This window comes from Paroedura picta, chromosome 13, assembly GCF_049243985.1.
Source record: "Paroedura picta isolate Pp20150507F chromosome 13, Ppicta_v3.0, whole genome shotgun sequence".
NCBI lineage: Eukaryota > Metazoa > Chordata > Lepidosauria > Squamata > Gekkonidae > Paroedura > Paroedura picta.
Window position 1 is genome coordinate 3,579,498 of NC_135381.1, and position 27,507 is coordinate 3,607,004.

At 50.1% G+C, this 27,507-nt stretch overlaps 1 protein-coding gene across 12 annotated transcripts in view; it reads right to left on the reverse strand.

The window, feature by feature from the left end:
• Positions 1-12,953: 12,953 nt before the first annotated feature.
• Positions 12,954-27,507, reverse strand: part of NCOR2 (nuclear receptor corepressor 2) — a 243,644-nt gene continuing 229,090 nt past the window's right edge. For 9 of the 12 annotated variants that reach the window (XM_077309342.1, XM_077309341.1, XM_077309340.1 and 6 more), the window contains 7 exons: positions 26,663-26,862; positions 25,322-25,462; positions 24,369-24,514; positions 23,851-23,904; positions 21,691-21,918; positions 18,673-18,849; positions 12,954-18,432 (listed from right to left, as the gene is read on the reverse strand). In XM_077309342.1, the coding sequence (XP_077165457.1) occupies positions 18,260-18,432; positions 18,673-18,849; positions 21,691-21,918; positions 23,851-23,904; positions 24,369-24,514; positions 25,322-25,462; positions 26,663-26,862 (1,119 nt within the window). In that variant the 3' untranslated portion in view covers positions 12,954-18,259. The remainder of the gene's footprint in view (positions 18,433-18,672; positions 18,850-21,690; positions 21,919-23,850; positions 23,905-24,368; positions 24,515-25,321; positions 25,463-26,662; positions 26,863-27,507) is intronic. The other 3 variants (XR_013226418.1, XM_077309346.1, XM_077309348.1) reach the window with 3 other exon arrangements.

The window sequence follows — 27,507 nt, forward strand, 5'->3', positions numbered from 1 at the left end:
TTCAAGCAGATCCAGTTCACATTCAAGTTGCAGTCAAAAAAAAAAAAGAGAAAGACGCCTAATCTAATGAATACTTTCCTTATCACAAATGGACAGCTTGTCCAGCTTCATATGTGAAGCAGTATAAAGGGATTGTCTTATAGGAGAGACCCGAAGAGATGTTTATCTCCGTGGGGGAGAGGAATGGGAAGGCGACTGTAAGCCGTTTGAGCCTCCTTCGGGTAGGGAAAAGCGGCATATAAGAACCAACTCTTCTTCTTCAGTAATCTCAGGGCTCTCTCAGCCTCACCCACCTCACAGGGTGTCTGTTGTGGGGAGAGGGAAGGGAAGGCGACTGTAAGCCGCTTTGAGCCTCCTTCGGGTAGGGAAAAGCAGCATGTAAGAACCAACTCTTCTTCTTCTTGGATAGACATGTGAACAGAGGGAGAGGACAAAGAGAGAAGAGGGGTCAGAGGGCAGTACTTTGGTTAAGACAAAGAGAAGCATCCCGTGAAAGGAAATACCACCCATAGACATTTAGACTTATATACTGTTCCCCCCCCCCCCAAAAAAAATGTCCAGGCATGATGAGCTGGCCACCTCCTTTTTTGAAGGATTTGGACTAGGAAAACACAGGGAAATATTCCTGTTTCTGGATCATTTCTGGTTGCTCTGGGTCAAAGATAGCTAACAGTTATGCCTGACGAGCTTCCAAGAATTGTACCTCCACGGCTGTAGGAGAAATTCACAAAGCTGGTTCAGGAGAAGGATGCAAATATTTCACTGAACCGTTTTGCCGAAAAAGGGTACGGGTTGAATTGCACGCACAAAAGCCAAAGAAGTGTTTATGTGCTTGGCAAAAAACGGAGCACATTTTTACACCATGTAAACTGGAATGGCTTCCTTTCTACTGGGGGATAGCATCCAAGAAAGTCAACTGGGCGTTGCTAAATTGGATTGACTTGACCAGGAAACCCTCCCCTGGATAAGGTCCCTAAAAATACGCCTGTAGCAAATATGGTGCAGATCTTGTCAAGACCAAGACAGAGCCTGCATGGTGAAGGATATTAAATTCTGGCAGGATATTGTGAAGGATATTAAATTGTGGTAAAGTTGTAATATCCTGAAAGTTAGCAGATAGCACATGCAGAATGCATGCAGTCAGAAAACAACAAACAAAGAAAAGCACATCCACCAAGGTGATGCTTAACAAATATGTTGTTGTTGTTGATCCTTGAAGGGGGAATTCTACATATGTAGAGGTAAAAGGAAGTTTCCTATTCTAATCTAAATAGCTGGATGGAGAGAGATGCCCCATCATGTTTCAGGCTTGAGGAATGGAGGAGAAGAGAAAGACGACTCTGGAAACAGGAAATTACCCTCTAGGGTCAAATCAGTGAGACCAGAAAGTGAGAGGTCAGTGTTCCTGTCTAGCTCACCAACTCTATGGTGAAGAAAGTCTCGAGCCAGGAGACATCGCACAGAGAGTTCTTTCCAGCACATGGAAGGTCTGGCTAATTTCACAACAAGAACTCACCTGCTGAAATTCATCTTAAAGGAGCTCTGACTTGACCAGGGTCAGAATAGTGGACTAGATGGCCAACTGGAGTCACCCCATGGCAGGCAGCTTTCTATGTTCACAAAAAGTTGTCAATCCCCTGGTAGGTCTGGAATTTTCCAGAATTACAAATGATTTCCGGGCTACAGAGGTCAGTTCCCTGGAGAAAATGGCTGCTTCAAATGATAGACTCTGAACCTGAGCCACGTTATGTCCCTGGTAAGGTCCATCCAATCCACAAACCCTGCCCTTCTAAAGCTATGTACTGAACCCAGAGGTGTCCCATTTGTGGATTCTGACACATAAAATGGCTGCTAAAAATGGCGGCTACAGGAGGTGGAGCTAGGGTTGCCAGACCCCCCGTCAAAGTGGCAGGTCGCCTACTGCCAGCTCTACCCCAGCCACCGATCAATTACTGAGAAGGCCTAGGCCTCACTGCCAGTGTTGCACAGGAGAAGCAACATTAGGGTACCAGTGATGTCAGGGTGACGCTCTGGGATTTGGACAACAACTCTATGGTAGAGACTGCTTTTACCATAGAGTTTTTGCCCAAATACCAGAGCGTCACCCTGACATCGCTGGTGTGCCAATGTTGCCTCCTGTGCAATGAGGCCTTTCTCTTTTTCCTCATAAGCCCCGCCCCCGGCTGATTGCCAGGAGGGACCCAGGGGCAACGGCTGCCCCTATTTACCTTCTGCCTCACCATGAAGATCTCCACGTTGAGGTGGCTGCTGCTGAAGCAATGGTTTAAAAAATGTGCACAATCAAATCTCCAATGGCTAATTAGAAGCCTTGCCAGGCAAATGCCCCATTCGGCCCCACCCAGTTCCCCAAACCTCCTGGAGTGTGCCTGAATAGGAGTCGGCAGGCGCCATGGGGTTCACGGGCTTTAAAGTACGGGAATTCCATGGAGGATAATGAACCGTGACAGCCCGAAAACAAAAGCCATCTCTTCTCCTTCTTATATTAGGACCAGCCGAAATAACACAAAACAGGGCTTGAGCTTTCAAGCTCTGCTAAGTTTTGTTTCCACCTCGTGTCAAAGCATTTGGCCCAACTTACCGTACACAAGTGCGCATTTATTAACCGCGTCGTCTTTCATCAAGCTCCCCGGGGGATTTGGATATTAAATAAACAGCCGCAACACAACTAATTTAGAGAAGAAATCCAGACTCGGCGGTATCTCTCGTCCCGCACAGGGTCCCTCCTTCCCCTCCCCGCTTTTCCTGCAAGATCTAAAACAAATTTCTTCAAACTTTATAAACGGCACCACATGTCGCTGAATTAAAGATCCGTGTTTCTGTTCCATTTTTAGCCCTGTGCTGTTTGCCGGATTTCGGCCTTGAAAAGAGAAACAAGGCCCCCTCTAATTAAATTATAGCCCTGCGTTAAACTGAGCTAACACAGGCAGAACGGAGACCCGGAATCCTGAAACCCACCAGGGGAAATGGGCTGGGGGGCAGGGGGGGGGAGAAGCAGCCTGCCCTTTCAATCTGAGCGAGATCATGCGTAGGCGGACTTGGAGGTCTGCACCTCAAGGTCACGGATCACCACTCAGCTGAAAATTGGATATGCAGAAGCTTGGGTGTAGAAGCAGTTGGGGGAGAACCATCCTGAGAACTGTGACCCATGCATTAGTGAGATTCCTTTCTTTTTAATATTAGTCTCTCATATTGAGGGAAGGGTCTGTTCTCTCGAGAGCGGTTCCGAGTTGCCAAAGCCAAGGTAGATATAGTCAGGATGTTGGACGTGCCAGGTTTTCAGCTAAAAATGTTTGACGTGCAGCTCTAAAAATCACATGAGCACAAGTGGACAACAGGGAGTTGGGACTCTGTGGTGAATCCAAAACGCACCCCAGAATGTGTGAATCGGGCCTTGACTGGGTTTTTCTCAAATTGTTAGGCAATTTCTAATGCAGGGCTCTCCAGATGTCCACGGACTACAATTCCCATGAGCCTCTGCAGCTCAAATGCTACTGGCAGAGGGGCTCATGGGAATTGTAGCCCATGGACATCTGGAGACATCTGGAGACCCAGTTTGGCCACCCCTGCTCTACTGGATGCTTTGTCATGTTCCAAAAACTGAACCTCGTACTCTTCTTGAAGGAATTCGGAAAGACAAACAGAATCCACTGATAAACAGAATCTACTGAGAAATACATAAGGAATTTTTTGCTAAGGAATAAAATATAATTTTTACTTCACTTGAGCCATTGGCCTTATTTTTTATCTCGTAAAACGGCGGTGTTTATTGATTACGTTTATATCCTGGCCTTTCTCCACAATGGGGACCCAAAGCAACTTAACGTGATTCTCCTCACAACAACCCTGTGAGGAAGGTGAGGCCGTCACTCAGAGAACTTCCAGGGTATGAGAGGTATTCAAATCCAAAATCCTCATTTGCTTAAATCGTTACCACCAACGGCTGACAGGCTGCTCATCTAGTCCTTTTGGTCCCTACATGTTTGCTTGCCTAAAACAAAGAGCGGTTTTAATCCAGGGTTTGGGTGAATAGCTATTTTCAAGCAATACATTACCTAGTGACACCTAGTGACAGAAATCAAGCATTACAACAAAAGGCCATTCAGAAAACAAGACATTGCTAAGCCAAGTAAGACATACAAGTCTGCATCTGCACCTAGGGAATCATGCATAGAAAACCAAACCTAGGTTATATAGGCTCACTCTGTTTGGGTTGGACTATGAAAAGCATTTGGGCAGGATATAAGGAGACTGACAGCGGTAGTTATCTGACCGTAGGTCCCCTGATTAGCACTTGGAAGGCCGACCTCCAAGGAATACGGGGACCACGACATGGGGGCAGGCTATGGCAGACAACCTCAGAACATCTCTTTCCTGGGTGCCAGACAATCCTAGGGCCACCTGAATGCGCGACACACATACCATATTACATAAATCATAGGCCCCCTCTATGATTTCTGCCAGCCCTCGCTTTCCAGAGGCCCCGTGGTAATTCTGCAGAGTTCTATTAGGGCTACAACGCGCTGAAAACATGAAAGATATATTGCTCCGAGCCGAGCTTCTCTGACAGTACGCAAGTTCAGATTCCCCTCCCACTCCTCTTTGATTTCCTTATATCAAAACAATGAAACTCAACCTTCGCGAGGCAGAACGATCCGCCGTGTGTGTCTCGCAATCAAAGGCACCCAGAGGCTAGCACTTGCTAAAAGGCAGCGGGGAAGGGGCGGGCGGGGGGTGGGGGGACCCAAAGAATCCAGCCTAAAGATCAATCTTCTCTAGCAACTGTTAAGATTTCCTTCCCCCTCCTTTGGGTAAAAGGACTCTGAAATGTTTCAGGCTTCCAGCCCAGCTTCAAAGAGGGGAGGGGGGGAAAAAATCAAAAACGAAAAGGTCTCCAGATGGAGTTTAGCTCTATTACCAGGACAAAGGCCTTCATCAAATTACACTTCTGCATCAAGAAGGCATTTAGATTCTTCCCAAAAGGGGGGATTTAGACGGGGGGCCAGGCTTCCAGGGCTGACTTTGTACAGAGCCATTAATATTTCCAAGTGGATAGACTGCACTACTGAGTAACCCACGCTCAGCTCCCCGTGGCGCCCCCCGCCCCTTGTATAATTATTCACACCTGTTCCATGTTCATTGCTGCTCAGGGGTGAAACGGGGCCTCCACTAGAGGCAAGCACGGTGTCAGGGCATCACCTTAAAGGCCATATCCAGTTTCGCTTTGTATGGTTTAGAATTTTTCTGTCCCAACCTGATCCTCAAAGCACTCTCTGCCGAAAATCACTCCTGCTGGATGGACTAAGGAATGGGCAACTAGGGGAAATTGGCAGGAGATTGCTCAGTGCCCATGCACAGCAGGGAAACCTGGAGACACTGTGCAAAGTGGCCAAGAGCGGTACTTTCAGATCAATGGATTTTGGACAGAAGAAGAAGAGTTGGTCCTTATATGCCGCTTTCCTCTACCCAAAGGAGTCTCAAAGTGGCTTCCATTCACCTTCCCTTTCCTCTCCCCACAACAGACACCCTGTGAGGGAGGGGAGGCTGAGAGAGCCCTGAGATCACTGAAGAAGAAGAGTTGGTTCTTTTATGCCACTTTTCTCTACCCGAAGGCTTGGAGACCGAGAGTCAAGTGTTTCCTAGAATGGGGATGTTCAAAAACAGAGTTGTTAAATCGAGATTAGGATGTGGGAGACTCAGGTTCAAATCTCCACTTCAGGCCAACAGGATTCTGTGAAAGTTCAAGGGGGTGGGAAGTTACAGTGGATGAGCGATGGGGTTGTGAGTGTCTTGCACAGTGCAGGGGGTTGGACTAGATGACCAGGAGGTCCCTTCCAACTCTAGGATTCTATGATTCTATGGCTAACCTCCTGAATCTACCTAAATAGAGAGAACTAAATAGAGAGAACTAAATCAACACAATTTTATTCAAGGTATAAGCTCTTGGGTGCATGCACACTTCTTCAGAAACAATTTGGAGAACAGGCACATGAAACGACTGTGTGCATGCACACAAGAGCTTATACCTTGAATAAAACTTGGTTGGTCTTCAAGGCGCCACGGGACTCAACCTTTGTCCTCTCTCTGTTTGTGTGCTTGGAACTGCTGTTGCACACCTGGGCAATGGGTCAAACTCTGCCTGGGTCCACCACTGCTGCTGAAACGCCCATTCAGGAAACATTCGGGTGAACGGCCATTCAGAAAACATTAAAGAGCAAAAAGAGCAAAAACTCCTCACTCCCGAAACTGTATCAGGTGCCACTTTAGGCATAACCACGGCAACCGGCCCATTCACAGTTTTCAGATTGCAGGAACTCGTAGCGATACTACGAACCGGACACGCAAACAAACAATATCCCTCTGTCAAGTGCTGGAAAGGATACAGACCAAGACGGCCACTCAGGGAACACCTCCTTTGTTCCATTCATCGGATTGAATTTTTTAAAAAGGATTCTTTTTAAAGCTTTCTCCTCCCAAAGAACTGTTGGCTTATCTCCAATCGGACTTTTTCATGACTCTTTCCGAAAATTATCCAAGGGAGGAAAACAGGTACGCTTGCTATAGATCGAGAGAACTAGGAGGTTTTAATGAGACAATGGCAAGGAAGTTGAGTGAACTAGCTTCGTATTTGGTCTATATCTGAGACAGATGCAGTTCCCAGCAATTCAGAGGAGAGTGATGAGGATGGTCAGGGGGCAAGGGGATCTCCTGGAATTAGACCTATTCTCCAAGCTACAGAGGTTAGTTCCTATGGAGTAAATGGATGCTTTGGGGGGGGGGTGGACTCTATGGCATTGTACCCCACTGAGATTCCTGTCCTCTGCAGGCTCCATCCCCAAATCTGGAGTTTCCTACCTAGAGATGGCAAATGCTACTCCCCCCTCCCTTGGTGCTGGCCAGGAGAGACCTGTCCACCTTACCTGATCGAGATGAAGGATTGTTAGCAGGAGACTGAACCACCCCCAACAAAAACCAGGTCTTCCCCTGAGAGCAGGCAGAATATAACAGCGCTAATGAAATAACTTTGCGTTCAGCCTGCTGTGAGGCAAGGAGGAGGGCTAAGAAATAAAGGAGTTATTCTCCGACTCCCAGAGATCAGGCCTGCAGGCTCTTGTAACGTGAACATGGTGGAGGGACCCCATTCTGCACCCTCCTCCCAAGCAGCCATCCTTCCTCCGAGGAATCTCGATTTAACCGGCCCGTCTGGCAGCCTCCCTCTTTGATTAAAATTGACGTAAACTTTCTGTGCTGCTCAAAGCGTAACTCTTCCAACTTCCAATCTGCGGCGAGTGATTTATTACTGCTCCTCTGGCTGGACTCCTGAAGAAAATTAATTTCAGTAATTAGGAGGGGATTAAAAAAAAACCCCAACAGGATAAATAAGCAGACATGAATGACATCTGGCCACCAAAACCGGCGATGAGACACCCCTTCTCCTGCCCTCTGTCGAGGGAACGGTGGACCCCTCCAGTTAGGGGGAATTGCTGAGCACTCCCCCCCCCCACCGCCCCTGTCCTCAACTACTAATAAAACAATGAACAGATTTGCCCAGCTGCTCCAACTTTTCCTCCCTGCTCCTTGCCATTCCCCACCGCCTTTAAAGCGTTGCCAAAACCAGCTCTTTAGTCTGATGTATCATTATCAGGGAACGCAGATAATTTCAGAGCCACGCTGATGAATGATTCGCTTCGGATGGTGAATGTCAGCAGAGGAGGAGGAGGAGGAGGAGGAGGAGGAGGCACTTCCTGTTGTGAAGGAGCCAAGCAATGCTACCTGCTCATGCTTTGGACTGAGGATACGTCTGCAGCTGCAGAACTGACCCACACTGATTCGAAAAAGATGCCCTACGCCAAAGGTTAAGCCAGAGGGAAGGGGGGGGGGGAAATACAATTTCAGACCTGTGGCTCTTTCCTGTTGGCATTCCCCACAGGTCTTGTGAACTGATCACCAGCATGATGCCTGTAACAATGCGCACAGGAGGAAGGGAAGAACGCCCAATGTCTCTCCGTCAGATAACGCTGCAAAGGAATAGAACATAAGCCCCCCTTGGAGGGCCCAGGTTAGAGTAGTCTCATGAGATCTCAGAAGCTAAGCAGGGTCAGCCCTGGTTGGTATTTATTTATTATTTATTTATATGTTGACTTGTATACCGCTGCTCTCAAAGACTCGCAGTGGTTTACAATAAAAGACTAAAACAGAAGAAGAATAAAACTACTCAATCCGCAACATTTGGATGGGAGACCACCAAGGACATCCCGGGGCTAGGCCTACTCCCTAGGTTCTCAGGGGCTCTAGCTGCTGAGAAAGAGGCCAGCTGTTCTTTATACGCCTCCTGCCCTAGATTCCGTGTGGGGCAGGGCAGGGCAGGGTCGCCACTTCTAGATTGCTAAACTTTTACAGATTTGGGGATGGAGACCCAGACACAGACCCACAGAGTCATTTTTGGAACCACCTTCCCGACCCAAGGTCCCTTGGAGACAAACGCACTCCGCCTTAAAAGACACCTTTAAGATCAACAAAGAGGTATTCGAGGCGTGAGATTTTGGGTGCAGGCACCCTTCCTCGGACCGTGCAAGCCCCTGAACGCTCATGCCTTGAATAAATCTCTCTTGGTCTTAAGGGTGCCGTTGGAGTCAAATTTGATTGGACTACGACAGACCAACATGGCTACGGCCCTTGAATCCACCTTAAAATGTTAGTCTCTGTCTGCAGCCAGTTTCCAAACAGAATCTCAAAGCATCCCCTGCGTCTACCATGGGGCTCTCTCGAAAACATCAGAGTCCAGTCGTGGGGTTTTTCGAAGCAGCCCCCGTTTCCCATCACCTCAGGCCTGTCTGCTGTCCCCAGAGTCAAAACACAGCGGCGGGGAAAAGACTCGACGGGGGGATTTCAGGAGAAGCCGAGCGGCTTTAAGATTCCCTTCGCCATCGTCCAATAAAAACAGCCTACTGTGTACCGAGAGCAAGGAGGGAAAGAACCTCCAGTCACACATACTCTGCGGTCGAGGGTTTCCTGCCATTTGTGTGCGCTGCCAGTAAAAACGAGGGCTCATTTGATTTTTATTGAGACGCAGGAAATGCGGGCTCGGATTCTGAAAAACAGCCCCCTCCCTCCAAAAGATGACATTTAGGGAGTGGAGTATTTTGGGACAGATCGGCCTGCAGAGGAAAGGCTAATTTAAGCAGAGGCCTTCCACACCCTGGCGGCTTGGCCGCTGACTGGCAGGAGGCATAGAGTTTGCTGGCCCGCCTCCCCCTTGGTACCCTTCCCCTTTTGTTTCCAGTTATGAATGCTGCAGAGTGGGAAGGAAAACCTTTGACAGTGAGTTGTGCTTGCTCCCATTTTGGCTAGAAAAAAAATGCATTTCTGCACAGTTTTGATGCATTTGCCCCCTCATGTGTCACGTGCATCCAGACTTCTGTTTTGGTTTGCGTCACAGAGTACCCCCTCCTGACCCGTGCGACCAACTCACTTCCCTTCCTTGGATACGTTGCTCTCCCAAGACCCCTAGGTAGATTCCTTGCTTCTCTCTCAGGGTACTTATGCTACCACCAGCTCACCACTTAGTGTACCTAAATGTAGTTGTGAATTTCCTGCATTCTGCAGGGGGTTGGACTAGATGACCCTGGAGATCCCTTCTGACTCTATTTCTATGATTCCGTCTCCTGCTGAGAGGGCCAATACTCCTACTATGGCCACATCCATGTTTAATGACTCAGCCTAGTAGCCGTCTCCTGCAGACTCCAATTAACTACTGCTAATTGCACGGTCAGGGGATCTAGCAACCTCCCTTCTTCTAGTGCCTTTTTCATCACATGCTCAAGTGGGGCTTTCTGTGGTTATGGAGGACGAACGTCCGACATTCAAAGTAATAAGAGATACATATTTAAAAGTCTGCACACATCCTCTGCACAGCAGTGGGAGAACAAGGGTGCAAAGTTGACATTAAGTGCACATATCCCCCTGTCTCACCTCTAGATACTTTGACTGTTGTTGTTTGAGATTCGGCTGTTGACTCTTAATTTTATAGTGTTTTGTCCATCACCCATTAACCCGAATTTCTGTCTGGCTTGCCTGCCATTTGTTAGCTAGACAGTGGCCATCAAGATAGATTCAGGTGGGTAGCTGTGTTGGTTGGAGTCCAGTGGCATCTTTAAGACCCACCAAGTTATATTCCTGAGTCACAAGATGATTCTCTACCATTAAAAAATAATTTTTAGCATTTCTCTCAAGAGGGCTGAAGACCCCCGTATTCTTACCTTCAGACATACAAGCATTGGCTTGTTGATGGGAGACTGCCTTCCCCAGGCAGCTCAAGCAATCCGTGAGCGGAGGCCGCTTGCTTACGCAGCTGAACCAGGCCAGCTCACGGCAAGAACCGGGGAAGAAAGGAGCCATTTAGAGAGCTATTTTGCAACTCCAGACGAATCCAAAGTAAACCTACTTGCTGTCTGGGGCAGCTCTAACAAGGCGGGGTTTTGCTTGCTTATTCCATCTTCCCGGTCGGGTCCCGCCTAAGAAGCTTTAAGGGACGGTTGCATCTAAAATTCCGTTCATATCTGCCTTGTGTTTTTACTTGCAGTTCTGCAGGGAGAAGGGGAGCCTCGGTTTCTAATTTCCCCTTTTGCTGAGTGCCGGGGAAATATCTGAAACCTGTTCTAGGGACGGCAATTAATTTCTGGGATGAGAAGCTCTGGCGCAAGGTTGGCAGGCTCAGATTGCAGAAATTAGGTCAGTAGAGTCTTTGCTGTGGAAAAATAAAGTTTCGCTTAAAAATATACTATGCGCGTAGTGGAGTGCAGGGGAAAAGCTGGGTTTTTTGTACTCCACTTTTCATTACCCGAAGGAGTCTTGAAGCAGCTTGCACACACTTTCCCCTTCCTCTCCCCACAACAGATACCCTGTGAGGTAGGTGAGGCTGGGAGAGCTCTGGGAGAACAGCTCTACAAGAACAGCCCTGAAAGAACTGAGACTAGCCCAAGGTCACTCAGCTGGCTGCAGCCTTTACATAAAAGGAACCTGCCTTCACCCTTATCTGCATTGCTGTCTTCACGGTCCTTATAGAGAGGTCCTGGGCCAGTTTCAGTCTAGGAACAAGAACCCAATCCAGCCAGTACTGAACCCTGCCCCAAAGCCCTGTTCGGTTCCTCTTTAGGGGCCGGCAACGAACTGAGCAGCTTGTAGCATCTTTTATTACATATTGTATTGGTCCCTTTCTCCACAGACGGTTTCCTTGCCGATGGATCCAGAGAACTCCCACCTTGTGAACGGCTAAAAGACCAAGGTGTATTTCTCAACTAACTTTCCCTGAGTTTGTCAGAGAGAAGTCTGGGAATCCTTGTGAAATCCTGCCCCCTGGTGGGCCAGAATGGGAATGGACCCAGAGCAGGTGTCTCACCATTCATGGTATACAAGAAATGTACTCCTACAGACCCTTACAATTGTCTACAGCAAACTGGGAGTTGCAGAACTAATTTTTGCATCCAGTGGCACCTTCAAGATCTATGGAGTTGGTCCCAGCATAGGAATCTGTGACCGACTTCCTCCTTATATATGGGGTCTGGTGACTATTTCCATCTCCTTGTCTGATGAAGTGAGTGTGCGCCCACGAGAGCTTACAGCTGGAATAAAGCTTTGCTGGTCATAAAGTGCCGGCAGGGGCTCATTGGAATTTCTTAATGGGATTTTATTGTTATGGAGTCTTATCAACTGGTGCCTGCCGCAAGCCGTTTTACTAGGAATACAGGGAAGCGCACCTGGCCGCAACCAGGACCAGGCAACTTTTCAGTCCTGGCCCCGACCTGGTTAGAACGAGAATAGCGCCTTGGATAGGCTCCTTGCTTTTCTGCTGGCATTCCATTGTGAACCTTCCTTTTCTCGTGTTGTAATCTTACTGTGTTTTACTGGGAGTGGCGGGATATAAATTAAATCAAAATAAATAAACAAACAAACAAATAAATTGGGTCCAGTTCTGGGCACCGCAGTTCAAGAAGGATGTTGACAAGTTGGATCGTGTTCAGAGAAAGGTGGCGGGGTCAGAATCCGTGCCTTGCGAGCAGAGGCTGAGGAAGGGGATTTGATGGCTGAGTTTAACTACGTAAAAGGTAGGCATGTCGAAGACGGGGCTTTAGAGACAAGGACTGGGAGCAGTGGGTTCGAATTATGGGAAAGGAGGTTCCACTTAAACCTTAGGAAGCATTTTCTGACGGAGGGGGCTGATTGTAGATGGCGTTTCCTTCACTGGACGTTTTTAGGAGGAGCACCTGGCAGGAGCGTGTGATTTTTTTTTAAGTCCCCAAGACGGTGGGGGGGAGGACAAGACTTCCAGCTCTGTTTGATTCTGATCCAGAATTGTAGGTGCCGGCTAGGTTTTGTAGAACCTGGGGTCTCCCGCTCCAGCACCGGATGCTGCAGGCAGAAGGCAAAAGGATTTCCCTCGCTGGCCGTTTCTTAGCAGGATCGTTCCTGGCGGATCTGGACGGCGTTGCTGGTCAGAGAAAGGCATGACGCTCTGGGTAAGGGTTCCCATTTACTTCCGGCCTAGAACCATAGAGTTGGAAGGGACCTCCAGGGTCATCTAGTCCAACCCCCCTGCACAATGCAGGACACTCACAACTACCTGCCTACTCACAGTGACCCCAGTTCCGTGCCCAAGTGATTCCCCACCCCCCAGTAAAACCTCCTTTACTGTGAAGCACTCTGTGTATTGCCAACGCTTCCCGTAATACGGTCACTTTCCCCACTGCATGGCCTTAAATCGGCAGCCGTTTTGACCCCACACCAAAAACCAGAAGAGAGCGCCACGTTGCTGGCAAGCAGCTTTCCCCCCTCTCTTTTTTATTATTTAAACAGTAAGGCAGTCCTCGGACCCTGCAAAGCCCACCGACACTCGCTCCGTGGGCACGTCGAGCAAAGAAAGGAAGGAAGGAAATTAATAACAGTGAACAAAAAAATTTCACTTTTGGTAGAAGGGAGGGGGGGGCGAACAAACAAACCCAAAACAAACTCCAACCTTTTAGAGCAAGCTGCACAAATATTTACAACTCAGGAGTCTCTATGTACAGTCCGTTCTTATCATACAACTTGCTTCGAAACAGCTATGCACAATTCAGTTGTACAAAAGATAGATTTCTTCCCCCTGTCTCCCGCAGCCTCACCCCCCCCACGTACAGTTCAAACAATAAAACTGTCCTTTTACTTTTTTTTTTGCTTGTTTTTATGTGTTTGTACAAATTACAAAGTTGGTAACACTTCAAACTTTTAATAGTTTAACGTAACTTCCTTTTCCTCTTGATTGCACAATTAATAATAATAAAAAAAAAACAAAAAACAAACCGTAGCAGGTAGCATAGTAAGAGAGATCCGTATGTCACTAAAACAGACACGAATTATGCAGACGGTTGTGAAGGGTGGCTTTCCTTTGAAGTGAAACACACAGTGCTCGGCGCTCACCTTACATGGAGCTTAACAGTCAATGGGGTGGGGGTGGGGGGGGAGAGAAAGAGGGAGAAAGAGATTCGTCTGCATTTGGTTGAACTGGAGGGAGTTAAGAGTTTACCGAGATCTGGCTTGTATAGGCAAACACAAACCTTAGGCTATGTGCCGGGCTGCTCATTTAGGCACAAAGAAAAAAAATATGCGCGCGCACGTGTGTATGTACTTCGTATACATGCGCACACAAATGGAGTAATATGTATACACAGAACCAAGAGTATATATAAATATATACACGCATGAACCATGTACAGAGAATGTACAACGTCTGGCAATGTGGGAGTAACCTTTTGGTAAAGAGGGAGGGGAGCTGTTCCTCGTTCTCTTTCGTGGAATGTACATGTGGCCTCGCTGGCGGGCGGGCGGGGGTTCTGCCACAGTCCGAACGCTTGGAGCCATTCGTGGGTCGGGGAAAGGGTTGAGAGAGGAGTTTCGGCAAGGACCAGTGGCGGCAAAATAAACTCTCACCGCCTAGGAGCAAATCTCGTCAGATCAGTGCCGTCAATTCACGGGTGCTGCCATTGACAAGGGAAGGGGACAAGAACATGGCGTTATGTGCTGCGTTTTGGAACGCCAGAGCCGGGACTGGCAGAGCTTTCCAACGACTGGGCCGAGGGACGCTCCGCACTGAGGTTTTCCCCTACGCGATAATCTGAGGAGCGCAGCAAGAAGGGCGGATGGACGCACCGTGAGAAGCCTCTGAGAGTTCATTTTGCCCTCGGAGCACACAAATCAGGCCACTGTCACACACACTGGCTTCCTTGGGTGTGCCCCCGGGGCAAAATTCATTCTGACAGCACACAGAGCAGCATGCACCCTGAAGACGCAGAGATTAGCGGCGTGCAGGTAAAAGTGTTACGCATTAAGCAGCTCTAAATGCTGTGGCTTCGGGCAAAAAGGCTAACCTGCATTCTGATGTCTACCAAAAAAAAAAAGTAAGAAAAAAGTGTCTGGCAGCCAGATGCAACGGCGGGAGCAGCGGACCGGGAGAAAGAAGCCCAAGACTTAGTTTAGCGGTGACTTTAACGGTGCCAAGTTGGACCTGGCGCATAAATAGATGAGAATTCAAAGTAAATGTTCTTCACTGAGTGGGCTTTAACTCTTCTCTTGTTTCTGTTATAATGTCAAATCTACATCATCCTTATTTTTTGTTGTTGCCCATGGTTGCGGGATAAACTGGGCTGCTTCACGTCAGGGGTGGATTTGTCTCATCTAAATCAGGGGTAGTCAACCTGTGGTCCTCCAGACGTTCATGGACTACAATTCCCATGAGCCCCTGCCAGCATTTGCTGGCAGGGGCTCATGGGAATTGTAGTCCATGAACGTCTGGAGGACCACAGGTTGACTACCCCTGATCTAAATGATCAGACCCCAGCTCATTTCCAGCTCTCCACCTCAAAACGGCACGCTGGCACGGAGAGGGCCCTTCCTCCTCTCCATGACGTCTATGGGCGTTTTGCCCCTGGGACAACGTATCAGGTTCCCTGCGATGAATTATGGCTTTTGCGACGGTTGAGTTGCATTGGCTGCCTCAAGTCGGCAACCCTTTAGTGCATGGCACGTGCGCTGTCGTGAAGACCGGATGTGCTGGGGACGTGCCTGAAGAGACGGGGGCAACTAGGTCGGCCGGTGGTTGGTTCGTTAGCACAGCATGGGGACAAGGCCCTTTGGTTGCTAAAACCTCACCAAGTGTGTGAGCTCGGGCTGTTTTCTGCAGTGGAATAAATTCTGGGCTTGCTGAATTTCAGCAGCATCTCCCAATGGAATCGGTATGCCTATATGCGGGAAGAACTGCGGGAAGAATTTTTTAAAAATTCTGTGTGGTTCACATGTGCCCTGAGCTGAGGAATGGCTTCTTCCCCTCTAGGTGGCTGGAGAAGAAGCATTGTAGAAGCCCTCTTCTTCTCCAGACATCCTTGTTGAAGCATTACGCTCTCAGCTCTAGCTGGAGCGTTCAAGGAACAACACTGCCCGTTCCAATCAGGCTTCCTCAAGCCTTCCTTTCAGAAATCTCTACATTCTACTAGCAATATCTCAGCTTTTTGGGTGGGGTTGGGAGGGAATCCACCTTTCCCCTTAAGGGAGCAGCCAGGCACTTCACGTGACGGATATGCATTAGACGTAGCTCTGATCGGAAAAGAGGAAGCAGCCGCTGGCAGGGGACATCATGTACTGTTATGGAACGCCAGCTCTCCTTGGCAGAAGGCTATTGAGTGAACAATTCACCCGCTGCTAAGATTGTTGCCTGTTCAACGCCTTTGTGGTTTTGCAGGACATGGGAAATGGAAGTGCAGCAGTGACATCCCTGCCGAACTCACTGGCAGAGCTGCTGGGGCAGCCGTTTTTAAGACTGGACCGATCACGTTGTAATAATGGAAAGCGATCCTCAGGACCCCCTCAAACAGAAGAAACACATTTTCTCTAAGGGCTTTTCTGCGTTCTAACTTTCCTCGCTTCTGAGTTCCTGCTGCTTCCGGTTTCTTTTTCAGTTCTATCTTTTGTCCCCTCTAGTGGTCGATTCCATATTACCTCCGTTTACACCCAGCATAAAAACTAGCAGATTTAAGCGGCGGGTTTTTATGCCGGACAAACAAGTGATGTAATATTGGATCAGCCACTAGAGGGAGTGCAAAACACAGGTAGAACAGAAAAAGAAACCCCGAAGCTACCAGAATGCAGAAAGGAGGAAAATTAGAATCTGGGAGAGTCCAAACACTTGAACCAACTAGTGCTTGGGAGCCTTGAAATACCATTGTGCGTGGAGTTCAATACTGTGAGGAGCAACATGCAACCCCGCCACTATAAATTAACCAGACCGTGTGTGTTAAGCAGGAAAAAAAGACAAGCAGCCAAGAGGTTTTTGCTTGCAAAATAGAAGTCGGCCTAGAAAAAAGCGCCATGCGCAGACAACATAGCACCACCAATGTGTGACGTTACTACTTCCAGGATGCTGCATCAGATTGACAAGCGACACGCACGCACGCACACACACACACACAAAAGGCGTCTGCTGCCTGTTTCAGCAGGAAAAAAACGCTGCCCGGGACTTTTCTCTCTAGCGTACATAATGAAAAAATATGGAACACTTTTGTGTTAATAACTTTCTATAGTCCAACATGGAGGGAAAACACAAGCAAGTATGAAGTGGGGAGAAATGTTATTCTTCGAATGGTATCTATGCTCACGTGGTTAAACACCTGACACCATCGTTCAATGAATCTGGGGAAAAAATAATCCCACATAAATATAGAAAAACAGGACCTTGTGGGAGGGTTAATTTTTTGGGGGGAGGGTTTCAAATTTCCTTGCATGTCTCCCCCAAAAAGTAAAGCTCAGTTGCGAACTGATGTCATCTCCTCACTGGAGTGTTAACGAAAGAGATGCATTTGCAATGTGGGCCCTGCAGTTGCGACTATATATAATATATATATATTATTATTACATTATAATATATATATATATATTTGTATTTTAAGAAAACCCCCAACCAAAAAGCAAACAAACACATGGTAAGTCAATACATTCTACTGAATTACAGAACTTCCTTCTGTTACTTCTTGAAAATTTCCATACAATGAACGAACTCGTCAAAAGCTTGGGACGAACGTAGAACCTCTGTGTACAGGAGTGGAGACCGAAAAGCAGCATATAACACTGTTTTAAAGTCCTTCCTTGCTTGCGCTAAGCATCTGGTGCCCTTTGCCAAAGGTATCAAAAATATACCCTGTAGACCATATACACGCCGCCATTTCAAGACACACGGGACTCAAAACGGCTGCCTCCTTGCTCCGTGTTTGTAGCCGGCACGCTACGAACAGGGGAATCCTTTCCGATTAATACTCATACCCAGAATTCCCTTCTCCAAAAGAAACCTTTTTTTTTTTTGTCCTCCAACCTCACAGCCCACCTATTTCCCCCAAACCGGCATCCAAAAACCGTTCTCGGATTTGTATTCAATGAATTCCAAACAGGATGATCCTACAGGTTCGTTTGGATGCATGCGAGACAGAAGGCCTGCCTTTACTGAACTGCGAGGAAGAGGAGAAGCCGACCCCTTTTGTGCAAGAGGGCTGCCACTCTGAATTAGTCCCCCCCACGTCCCTATCGCCCGATCTCTCCGGTACGGCCCTCGCAACGACAACACGACAGCTAAGGAAAGGGGCGCTTGAATCCTATTTCAAGTATCGGATAACAGGCCACAAAAGCGCACGCTGAAAGGATGCGCCAGGAGCGCGAGTGGGCACATGCAGAAAGCGTGCTCCGGGGTGGGTGGGTGTTGTGAGCAGAACACCCCCCCCCCTTCTCCCAACGGACTTCCTCTCTCCTCCCCCTTGTCCTACAGACCAGGTGGAATCCCCTGAGCATTAGTGAGATTTGGTGGCTGGCTGCGTTCCCATAGGGAGCCTTCAAGACACTTAGAAGCCGTCCTCCTCCCTTCTTGCGTTTGCCCGGTGGAATGGCTGGCCCCAGTGGCTCCTATGTCGGCCTTGAACCAGGAGAGAGGGAGGGGACCGGAGTGGGTTCCGTCTGCTTTCCCCCCACTTCTTCCTTTAAGGCTTTAGATCGAAGAGGATGTCAACAGCCCCCCTCCCCTTTTCTTAGGTGTGACACAAATTAATAGCTGACTGGTGTTCCTGTACTTGGCCTAGATCAGTCACGGCCCGCGACAGCCAGAGTCCCCCCAGGTCCTGGTTAGCTCAGCAGCCACCCGATCGATGCCTTCATGGTCGCCGGCTTTCTCCCCCTTTCATTCGCTGTCCGATAGAGTTTCGTACTGGGAGACAAGCAGAGGCTTGGGCTCTTCCTCCCACCCGTGGTGTTGGCTGTTGGTGCCGCCGGGCGGGACAGAGGCCGGCGGGGCCGTCACCATGCCGGTCGGAAGCCTCATCGTCAGCGGGTTATATGGAAACGGCGTCGAGCCTGCATTGGGGACAGACGGGCAAAGCGCAGTCGTGAGCTGGCTGGTTCAAATGCCACACACCCCTGTCAAGCAGCCTGAAGGAGAGAACCACACTATTAGGACTGTGACTAGTCCTAGGTCGCCCAGCTGGCTGCGCAGGGAGGAGCAGGAAATCGAACCTGTTCACTGGCAGATTAGTATCCGGCCACGATGCAAACCCCCATGGCCAAGTGAACGCCAGGAAGATAACGGCCCGTTACCTGCGGATGACGGCCTGTCCTCCCAGACGCGGTTGGTGAGAGGCGTCCTTCTGTTACAGTCTCCCTCGGAGTGGACCGACGAAACGGAGGGCGGCCTCTCCGTGGAGGACAGGCCTGGCCCCGGAGACTTGGCCTTACGGCTGTTGGCTCTGGCAGCAATCTTTGGCTTCCCTCCTCCTGGGGTGGGAGAAGAAACAAAACGAAGGAGTCTTTGAAACCCTCGTTGCTGGACAGAGGTCCAGAAACAGCAGCGACAGGGGAGACAGACTTGGCGTCCCCAAAGGGAAGTGCCACAAAGGGGGCTTCATCGCCAGGACAGGAAGGGGAAAACGATGGCTTAGCAGGGGGCAGGGGCCTGGGTAATGCAGGTGGTCATCACGACCCGCCCTGCCTGTGAATGTAACAAGCAGCTTGGGGGCAGGCTGAGATCCCAGCATTGAGCGCTGCAACTTGCAAGGGAAATAACGATGACCCATCCCTTGTGGAGTTGGAACAAGAGTCAAAGAAGCACTGGCTGTCAAGGGCTTAGCTTTTAAGAGCCTAATTATGAAAGTAAGTGCTGCTGGACAGTGTGTGACCCCCAGGATGGCCCTCCTGAGGGAAGCTCAACCTCTTATCTATCGTCTCCTGTCTATGAATTAGGGACCACAACAACCCCTGGGTCTGGCTCAGGTGAGCAGCCGTGTTGCTCTGAAGCAGCAGTGCAGAGCCTGAATCCTGCGGCATCTTTAAGACCAATCATGTTGGATTCTAGGAATAAGATTTTGGGTACATGCACACTTCTCCAGGGAGATTCAAGTGGGTCACCTTATTCGTCTGAAGCGGCAGAACAAACTTTGAATCCAGCGGCTTCTTTGAGATTAACAAAGTGGCTCCATGCCATAAATCCGGTGGTCTCCTGATTAAGGGGTCTCTTGGTATTTTCCCAAGCTATGTTTTGCCTCACCCCCTTCCCTGACTCCTGGGTTCTAAGACTGCGTGGCAGATTGTTTATGGCTTGTTATTTTTTGGACAATGCCTGCGTGGTGTCTGAAGGGAGTAACAGTCCTTGGGGACTGTTTAGCACCTAGGTGCTAACTCATGGGTTGCTTTCGCTTCGGGGATGAAAGGGATTTACCGTAGGAGTGGCTTTTGGCACAAAAAGGCCTGGATGAAACCTATATGTATCCTGGATTTCCATTTATACTCTGTCTTCAGCAATGCCTGCCTATGGTGACCGTTTGCCTGTAATTGCTCTCTCTGAACTAAATAAAACTCCTTATGGACTTCCCGCAAAGAACTGCCTAAGGCTGTTTTTGTCCTTAAGGAAGCACGTCACGGAGTCGTGACAGGAGGAAGCTTTTTGTGTGTGCACACTTTTTCAGCTGGGTAGGCATGTTGCTCTGAAGCGGCAAAAGAAACTCTGAGTCCAGCCGCGCCTTCCAGTTTTATTCAGGGGTACGGGTCGTCCAAGGATGAGGACATCCGAGGGCAGTGCACTCAGAATGCGGCGGTTTCAAATCCAACATGTGTCTGTCTGTGCATTCTTAGCCATGTCAAGATGCACATTCAAGCACGTGGGCTCTGCTGAAAGCAATGCAGTACTGATGCTCGGACTGACCGAGGCTTGCAGCTGCTGATCTAGACAGTGGTGTGGGCTCAGAAGACAACCGCTTCTACACAGGCCAACTGGACTACGCGGGGGAAGGAAGCCTGGCCCCTTGTTCACCTCGGAAGGACCACAGGGGCCACAGACACTCACTGCAAATTTTGTTCCTGCTTTGACGCTCGTGAAGATAATTAGTTGCCATACCATCGTGAAAAAACAAACGTGAGCCTTGGATTTTCGCAAAACTTAACAAACTGATGGCACGATAAGCTTTTGGTGGCATCTGATCAAGCAGCCTTCAGTTGACAGAAGTGTTTTTCAACAGAAGCGCTCGTCTTTAAGATACCACAAGACCCCAGTTTGTTTTGGCAGGGATCGGGACTCGGTTGGAGAGCATCCCCCCGGCATCTCCAGTTAGAAGGTCCAGATGGTAGGTGATGGGAAAGACCTCTGCCAAGACCAGGGCTGGCCAAACAGTGGCTCTCCAGATGTCCATGGACTTCAATGACCACGAGCCCCCGCCATTATGACCAACTGGCCACTGCTCATGGTAACTGCAGTCCACGGACATCTGGAGAATCCCCGTTCGGCCTACCCCCTTGAGAGACCCTGCCAGTCTGAATAGACAGCAATGACTTTGGTGGGCCAAGGGTCCAGGTCAGGAGAAGGCACCTGCATGTATTCAACATACTTTGGCTACCTCAACTGGAATTATAACCAAAACCCAAGTGAACACTTGGATACAGGTGCATCATTTCCCCCTAGGAATGAAACTATTTCCTGGGTCCTAGACAGAAACACATCTCCCCCCTTTCAGTCAAATGAGTTCAATTCTAAATACTCCCAGTAAAGGAGGGCTTTCCCACCTCCCCCTTCTGCTGCAGCCCCCTCCCCCAGTGTTGCCCCTGGGGGCCAAGAGACCCTTAGGAACAGGTGAGGTGAGGGGGTGGGGGACCGCAGAGGGAGGGAACGGCAAGCAAAAATTGCCCACCTCTAACAGAACAACAGGGGGAAACCGACCCCAGCGTTTTCAATTGCCACACCCTTTTCACGAAACAGGAAGAAATGGACAAAGTACACAAAAATAAAACAAAACAAAAACAATAACAATAAAGTAAAAGATAAACCGAGATAAGAACAGCATGACGGTCAGTGTTTTAGAGGAAGCAGAGGAGCGACTGAATTTAAAACGCCTGTAAAAAAAGAAACCAGGAACAAAACAAACGGAGGAAAAAGAAAACTGGGATTAACCCGGCACGATCAGGGACAAACGAACAAGGAAACGCCCAAACCGTTAACGTGACAATGGGTGGGTGGGAGACATGGAAACCACTGAAGACAGGAAAGTTACTATTAAAAGTGAGGGGGGGGCAGAATGGGGTGGGGAACCAAAAACAAAACAAAACCCAAGATGGGCAGAAGCTGCAGACCTGGCAGGGAGCGAATGTCGTCAATCCGTCCGTCAGCAGCGGTTACGGGCAGAGCAGCGGGTAAGCTTGCACTGGCATTCAGAGGGTTAAAAGCATTGGCACTGAGAGGAGAGTGCTCGTCCCACTGCTCGTCATATTTACCCATTAGGGCCTTCCTAATAATTGCCTCCAACCCCATGTTGGTACTGGAATTTTCCTGGACCGACTGGCTCCTACAACTGATTAACCCTGGGAGAGGTGGAAGGAGGGAAGGAGAAACGGGGTGGGGAATTAGGGAAGGGATAGCCAAATAAGGGGGGGGGGAGAGTGGATGGATGGGGGGGGAGGAGGAAAGGCAACAAGGGGAGGGAGGAGGGAAGAAACAAACAGTCAGCACATTCTTGCAAAGGAACAGACTGCCAACAACTGTCGCTGTCCGTCCCCTCCCAAAAAAATCATATGCAATTCCTCGACCCTGCCTCCAAAGGTACGGCAGGGAAGCCAAAGGGAAACAAAAAGTACTTATGGATTTTTGTTTCTGGAATGATGCACACGCATGTACACCTCTCTCTCTCTCACAAACACACGCACGCATGTCACAAGCATGCAGTTTCTTCCCCAAGGCTGAAGGGCGGGACGTGATGGCTCTAGGCTCATCCGAGCAAAACTATTTTGGGAGGGGGCTGTGTTGTGGTGGTTGCCGGGTGGGTCTTTAACTACAGGCCAGGACAGTTGTCCAAAAGTCTTTGAGAAGGATCCTCCCTCCCCCTGTGGATATAACATCCCCTAGAGCAGAGGTAGTCAACCTGTGGTCCTCCAGATGTCCATGGACTACAATTCTCATAAGCTCCTGCCAGCATTTGCTGGCAGGGGCTCATGGGAGTTGTAGTCCATGAACATCTGGAGGACCGCAGGTTGTCTACCCCTGCCCTAGAGGTATACTATGGATATACTGCCTCTTACAGGCTGCACTTCCTTGTGGTTAACTGCATGAGCAGAGGGGAGGAGTGGGTGGGGATGCCCACATGGCAGAGACTCATTCTTATAGGGGATCAGGCAAGATTTGGGCTCAGCGTGGAGGAATTTCAAACACTGGAAAATTCCCCCCATGGAGAAGACTCTTCCAGACAGCACTAGCTGCGGGTCAGACAAACTATTAAACCAGAGATTCCCAAGCAGGGCTCCGGACTGGGTAGAGCAGACTGCAATCTACAATACTGCGCATAGCTTGCTCTAAACTACTTATGGAATCTTGCATCATTTAATGAGTCATGTTACTACGTCAGCTCCAATTCTGCTTCAGTTCTGTCTTTAGCCTTTTAGTGGTCCACGACCCTTAAACCTATTGTGTTGTTCGAGCTCCGTTTTAACGGCAGGTGATTCTGCTGCCTAGATAGTCCCTGGTTCCCGTTTGCCTGTTTCTTTGAAAGAAAAATCTAGCCTAACAGGTGAGGCTCTTGGGCGAGACTGCAGGTGTCGTATTTGCTGCAATGTCCGGCCGCCGTTTGCATTCTTACCGGGATGCCGTCCCTCCCACCTTCTGCTACCTGCGATTTCCTCAAAGTCCAATCCTCCTCCCCGCCCCCAGCCTGATCCGACTGCTACGGGAACCAAGAGCTGCGTAAGAGGAGAAGGGACAAGGAAACAGTGTGGTGCGGGTTTCTGGGCCAGGGTTGTGTTTTGTGTTGCAGTTGTGAGTCGTCAGAAGCCATGCAGTTATAAGGACAGCAGTGCACAAAGATCGTAGGAGGCACTCTGGGTCAGCCGCTTGACAGTCACCCCCAGGGCAAGAGGGACAAAAATAAAAAATTAAAAAAAAGAGAGGGAGAGCAGTACTTAAAAAAATAAATAAATCCAACTTCCTGTTTCTCCGACTCCCTTCCTCTGTCCGTTTTCCACCCTGCTGCTTTGAAGGAAGTTCTTTGACAACTCGCTCAATACGCAAACGCATTTTTTAAAAAAAGGATGGCGATGACATTGTCATCTCGTGCACTTCTCAGGAATCAAAGCTCAGCCAACGGGCCGGGGTTCAACCTGAACGTCACTTTCCCTAAGTAGAGGATCAGCCGCCCCCCCGCCCCCCCCCCCCGCCACTCACAACCACAGTTGATGAACAAGAGGCGGCTGAGGGAATCCATTTCCGAGTGCAAAGTGGGTGTGGCTAGATGCAAGGTGAGTTACCTGTTCCAGTAATGGCTGGCATGTTGAAAATCTCTGTTCCGGGCTGCCCAACATCTGGAGGCAAACAGGGAAAGGGGGAGAGAAGGAAGGAGACCCCTTAGATATTTACAGTCACAGGAGCCTCCTGTAAAACTATTAATTCCAAGTGGAGAAACTCCTTAGGAATGTCAGTTCTGAGCCCCCCAACTGCTTGCTCTGCCACAGTTACGATTCTGGTGTTTTTGCTGTCCTTAAAGTGACAGAACTCTGCAGAAGATGGGGCACCATTGCCCATTTCTTGTTTGCCTCTAATACGCTCCTGGGCTTCTACTGACCTTATGGGAGGGACCTCCAGGGTCATGTAGTCCAGCCCCCTACAGAATGCAGGAAATGCACAACTAGCCGCCTACCCACCTTGACCCCAATTCCATGCCCAACTGAGGCCCCCTGGGAATGGCCACTGCCCACGCCACTGACTTCAGCACCTGCTGCTGGACGCTGGAACACCCCCCCCCCCCGAAAGCCTCGGAAATGCTTACTGTATTCCGCCTTGCTCCGGTTGTTTGTGCTCAGCTTCTTGATCATTTCTTGCTTCTTGGATTTCACCATGGCTGAATTGCTTTCTGTCAGCTTGCTGAAGAAGGCCGGGGGCTGCACGTTGTTCCCAGGGGACTTGGAGCCCATCCTGCAAGGTCGAAAGGCCGTCAGCTTGCTGCCGGGGGTCAGAACTCACCGCTGCTGCCGCCGCCACCCCCCCTTTCGGCCTGATGGACCCCTCTGCCAGCATCTGGCCTTCCAGTCACGTGTCCCTTTCTCTACCCGCAACAGACAGGCACCCAGTGAGGGAGGTGGGACTGAGAGAGCTCCGAGGGAACTGCTTGGAGAACAGCTCTAACAGGACTGTGATGAGCTCAAGGTCACCTGGCTGCCTGCCTGCCTGCCTGTGGAGGAGCGGGGAATCAAACCCGGTTCTCCAGATTAGAGGCTGCCGCTCTTCACCGAGATGCCAAAGCTGGCTCTCGGGGCGCACCCCGTGCTGCTTGGCCAGTTCTCCCCCTCAAGTAATACAAGGATGGCGGATCGCGCTGAGCTGGTGTGGATGGGTGGGGGGAGGGACCGCCCACCCAATGACTGTCTGGGCAACCGACTGCCATGTTCGCGATCCCCCCCCCCCCGCTAGGAGATGCAGAATGATCCAGGCTTTTGGGAGAGGAACGCAGTGTGCAAAATATGCCGCTTGGCCAATTCCACCCTTCCAAGCCGAAACCGACAGACTTGAAAGGCAAGCAAAAAAATACTCGTCACACTTGTCAGTAACCTTCTGCCAATGCTGTTGGCTTTCAGGTGCTACCGGACTCTTGCTCATCTCTCCTGCTACAGGCAGACAAACACGGCTCTCCCCCATCCCCGTCTACTTGCTGGGAAATGAAACGGGGGAAAAACGACCCTCCCCCTCCCAAACAAGGTGATCCAGTCCCTCCTTCCCGCTCACCTCTGCTCCAGCTGCTCCCCTTCTCGGTACAGGATGGGGTACGAGGCGTTCCGCAAGGGGTCGGGCTCCCCCAGGCCCTCCGGGGGAGAGATGGGCTCTATGCAGCTGTCCGAAGAGGGCACTTTCACAGACTCCGGAGACCTGAGGGGGCAGCCGTGGGAACGGGGTGAGCCGGACCCTTTCCTTCCCTGACTGAGACAGCAGAGCCAGGCGGGAGAGGAAACCACGCTGCGGCCATGGCTGGCGTCCACTGGAAGACGCAAACCGCTGAAGACGCATGTTCTTTGGATGGTCTTATCGCAATAAAGGTAAAGGTAAAGGTATCCCCTGTGCAAGCACCGAGTCATGTCTGACCCTTGGGGTGACGCCCTCCAGCGTTTTCATGGCAGACTCAATGCGGGGTGGTTTGCCAGGGCCTTCCCCAGTCATTACCATTTACCCCCCAGCAAGCAAGCTGGGTACTCATTTTACTGACCTCGGAAGGATGGAAGGCTGAGTCAACCTTGAGCCAGCTGCTGGGATCGAACTCCCAGCCTCATGGGCAGAGCTTTCAGACGGCTGCCTTACCACTCTGCGCCACAAGAGGCTCTTCATATCGCAATAAATTACTTTAAAAGGGGATTCGTGGAGGGTAAGTCACTCGCCATGGTGACTGAAGGGAATGTTCAGAGGGACGAAGGCCCTGGCCTCCAGGTATCCTGTTATCGGCCCTCCTGAGGAACTGGCTGGTCATCGTGTGAGACAGGAAGCTGGACTAGAAGGACCCCTGGTCTGATCCAGCAGGGCTCTTCCAATTTTCTTAGGAAGGCCTTGGCCTCTGAGTCCTGTTGTTGGCCCTCCAGAGGAACTGGCTGGCCCCTGTGGGAGACAGGAGGCTGGACTAGATGGACCTCTGGTCCGATCCAGCAGGACTCTTCTGATGTTCTTAGGAAGGCCACAACCATAAGCATGGTAGAAGAGTGCCATTTTACTTTGACAACTCCATCAGGGCCCAGATCCCCATTGGCAGCTCGTCCCACCAAGCAGGAGCCAAGGCCAGCCAGAGCTCTCTGGGGCCAGGATCACCCGGAAGTTGGGGAACATGTTGGGAAGGAAGGCAGGGCATGAATGAAGTGAATGCTATGAAGTCAAGAACTTCCAAATCCCACTGGCTCCCGTGGAAAAGTTGAATATGTCTGCCTCAGTCCCTGAGCAATCAATAAGGCTGACAAACCTGCACAACCATTTGGCTGGACTGTACGGCTTTCAGACTGTACGACTGTACGACTGATGTAAGGAAACCCAGATCACTGGGAAAGCAGAGAGAGGGAAGTGGACCAGAATGACAAAGCACAGCCTCACCTCTTGCACTCTTCACCCTCTGGAGAGATTCGGGAAGCTGGGAGGTGCTCCAGCTGCGGCTGCTGGGCGTAAGCTTCGCTGGCAGTCCGCCGGAGATCCAGCACAGGACATGGAGCTCCGGGGAAGGAATAGACGGGGGACTGGAGATGGGAATTGAGCTGCTGGGGATGGTGGCGTGTGTAGTCTTGCGTGATCACCTCCTGCGAGAAAGAGGGACAGTTCAGTTGGGTTGAGAGATCTTGGATGAGAGGTGCCACCACCATAAGGCCCTGCATGCGTGTCACTCACACAGCCCATGGGCTGCAGCCTTTCCACGTGGCTGCCCCAAGGGGCTTTGGGCACTCTCGCCCCGATGTTCCCCACCTACTTCCCCCACAAACAAGAACTCAGAGGAGCTGCCGGAGCAGAGACAAACAACCCACAAGGTTGGGAAGTTCTGAGTTATGGTACTTGCTCCACCCAATCCCACCCCCCCCCCATGTCCCAGTCAATCCTGCCATCATAAGACTGGGGGAGAAACAGATTTCCCTGTCCCAACGGGGTTTGCTGGCGGAGAACACCTTCCACTCACTTTGCTGCAGAGGAATTGTCTGCTGCATGTTTCCCACGAAAATCATGCACGCTAGATGCAGGATTCTGGGGCGTGCTCAAAGGCACACACAAGGTCAAGGGTCAGATCTATTGGACTCTGTATTATAGGGGGAGAAGAGGAGCATCGCAGCACGCAAATCTCTTCCACAGAAACCCTTCCTGTCGTTGCTGGCCTCCGAACGGAGGAACCTCATAAACGGTGCTTCCGAAGAACTCAAATCCCCCATGAAGAGCTCTGAGCTACGAGAGAGCCA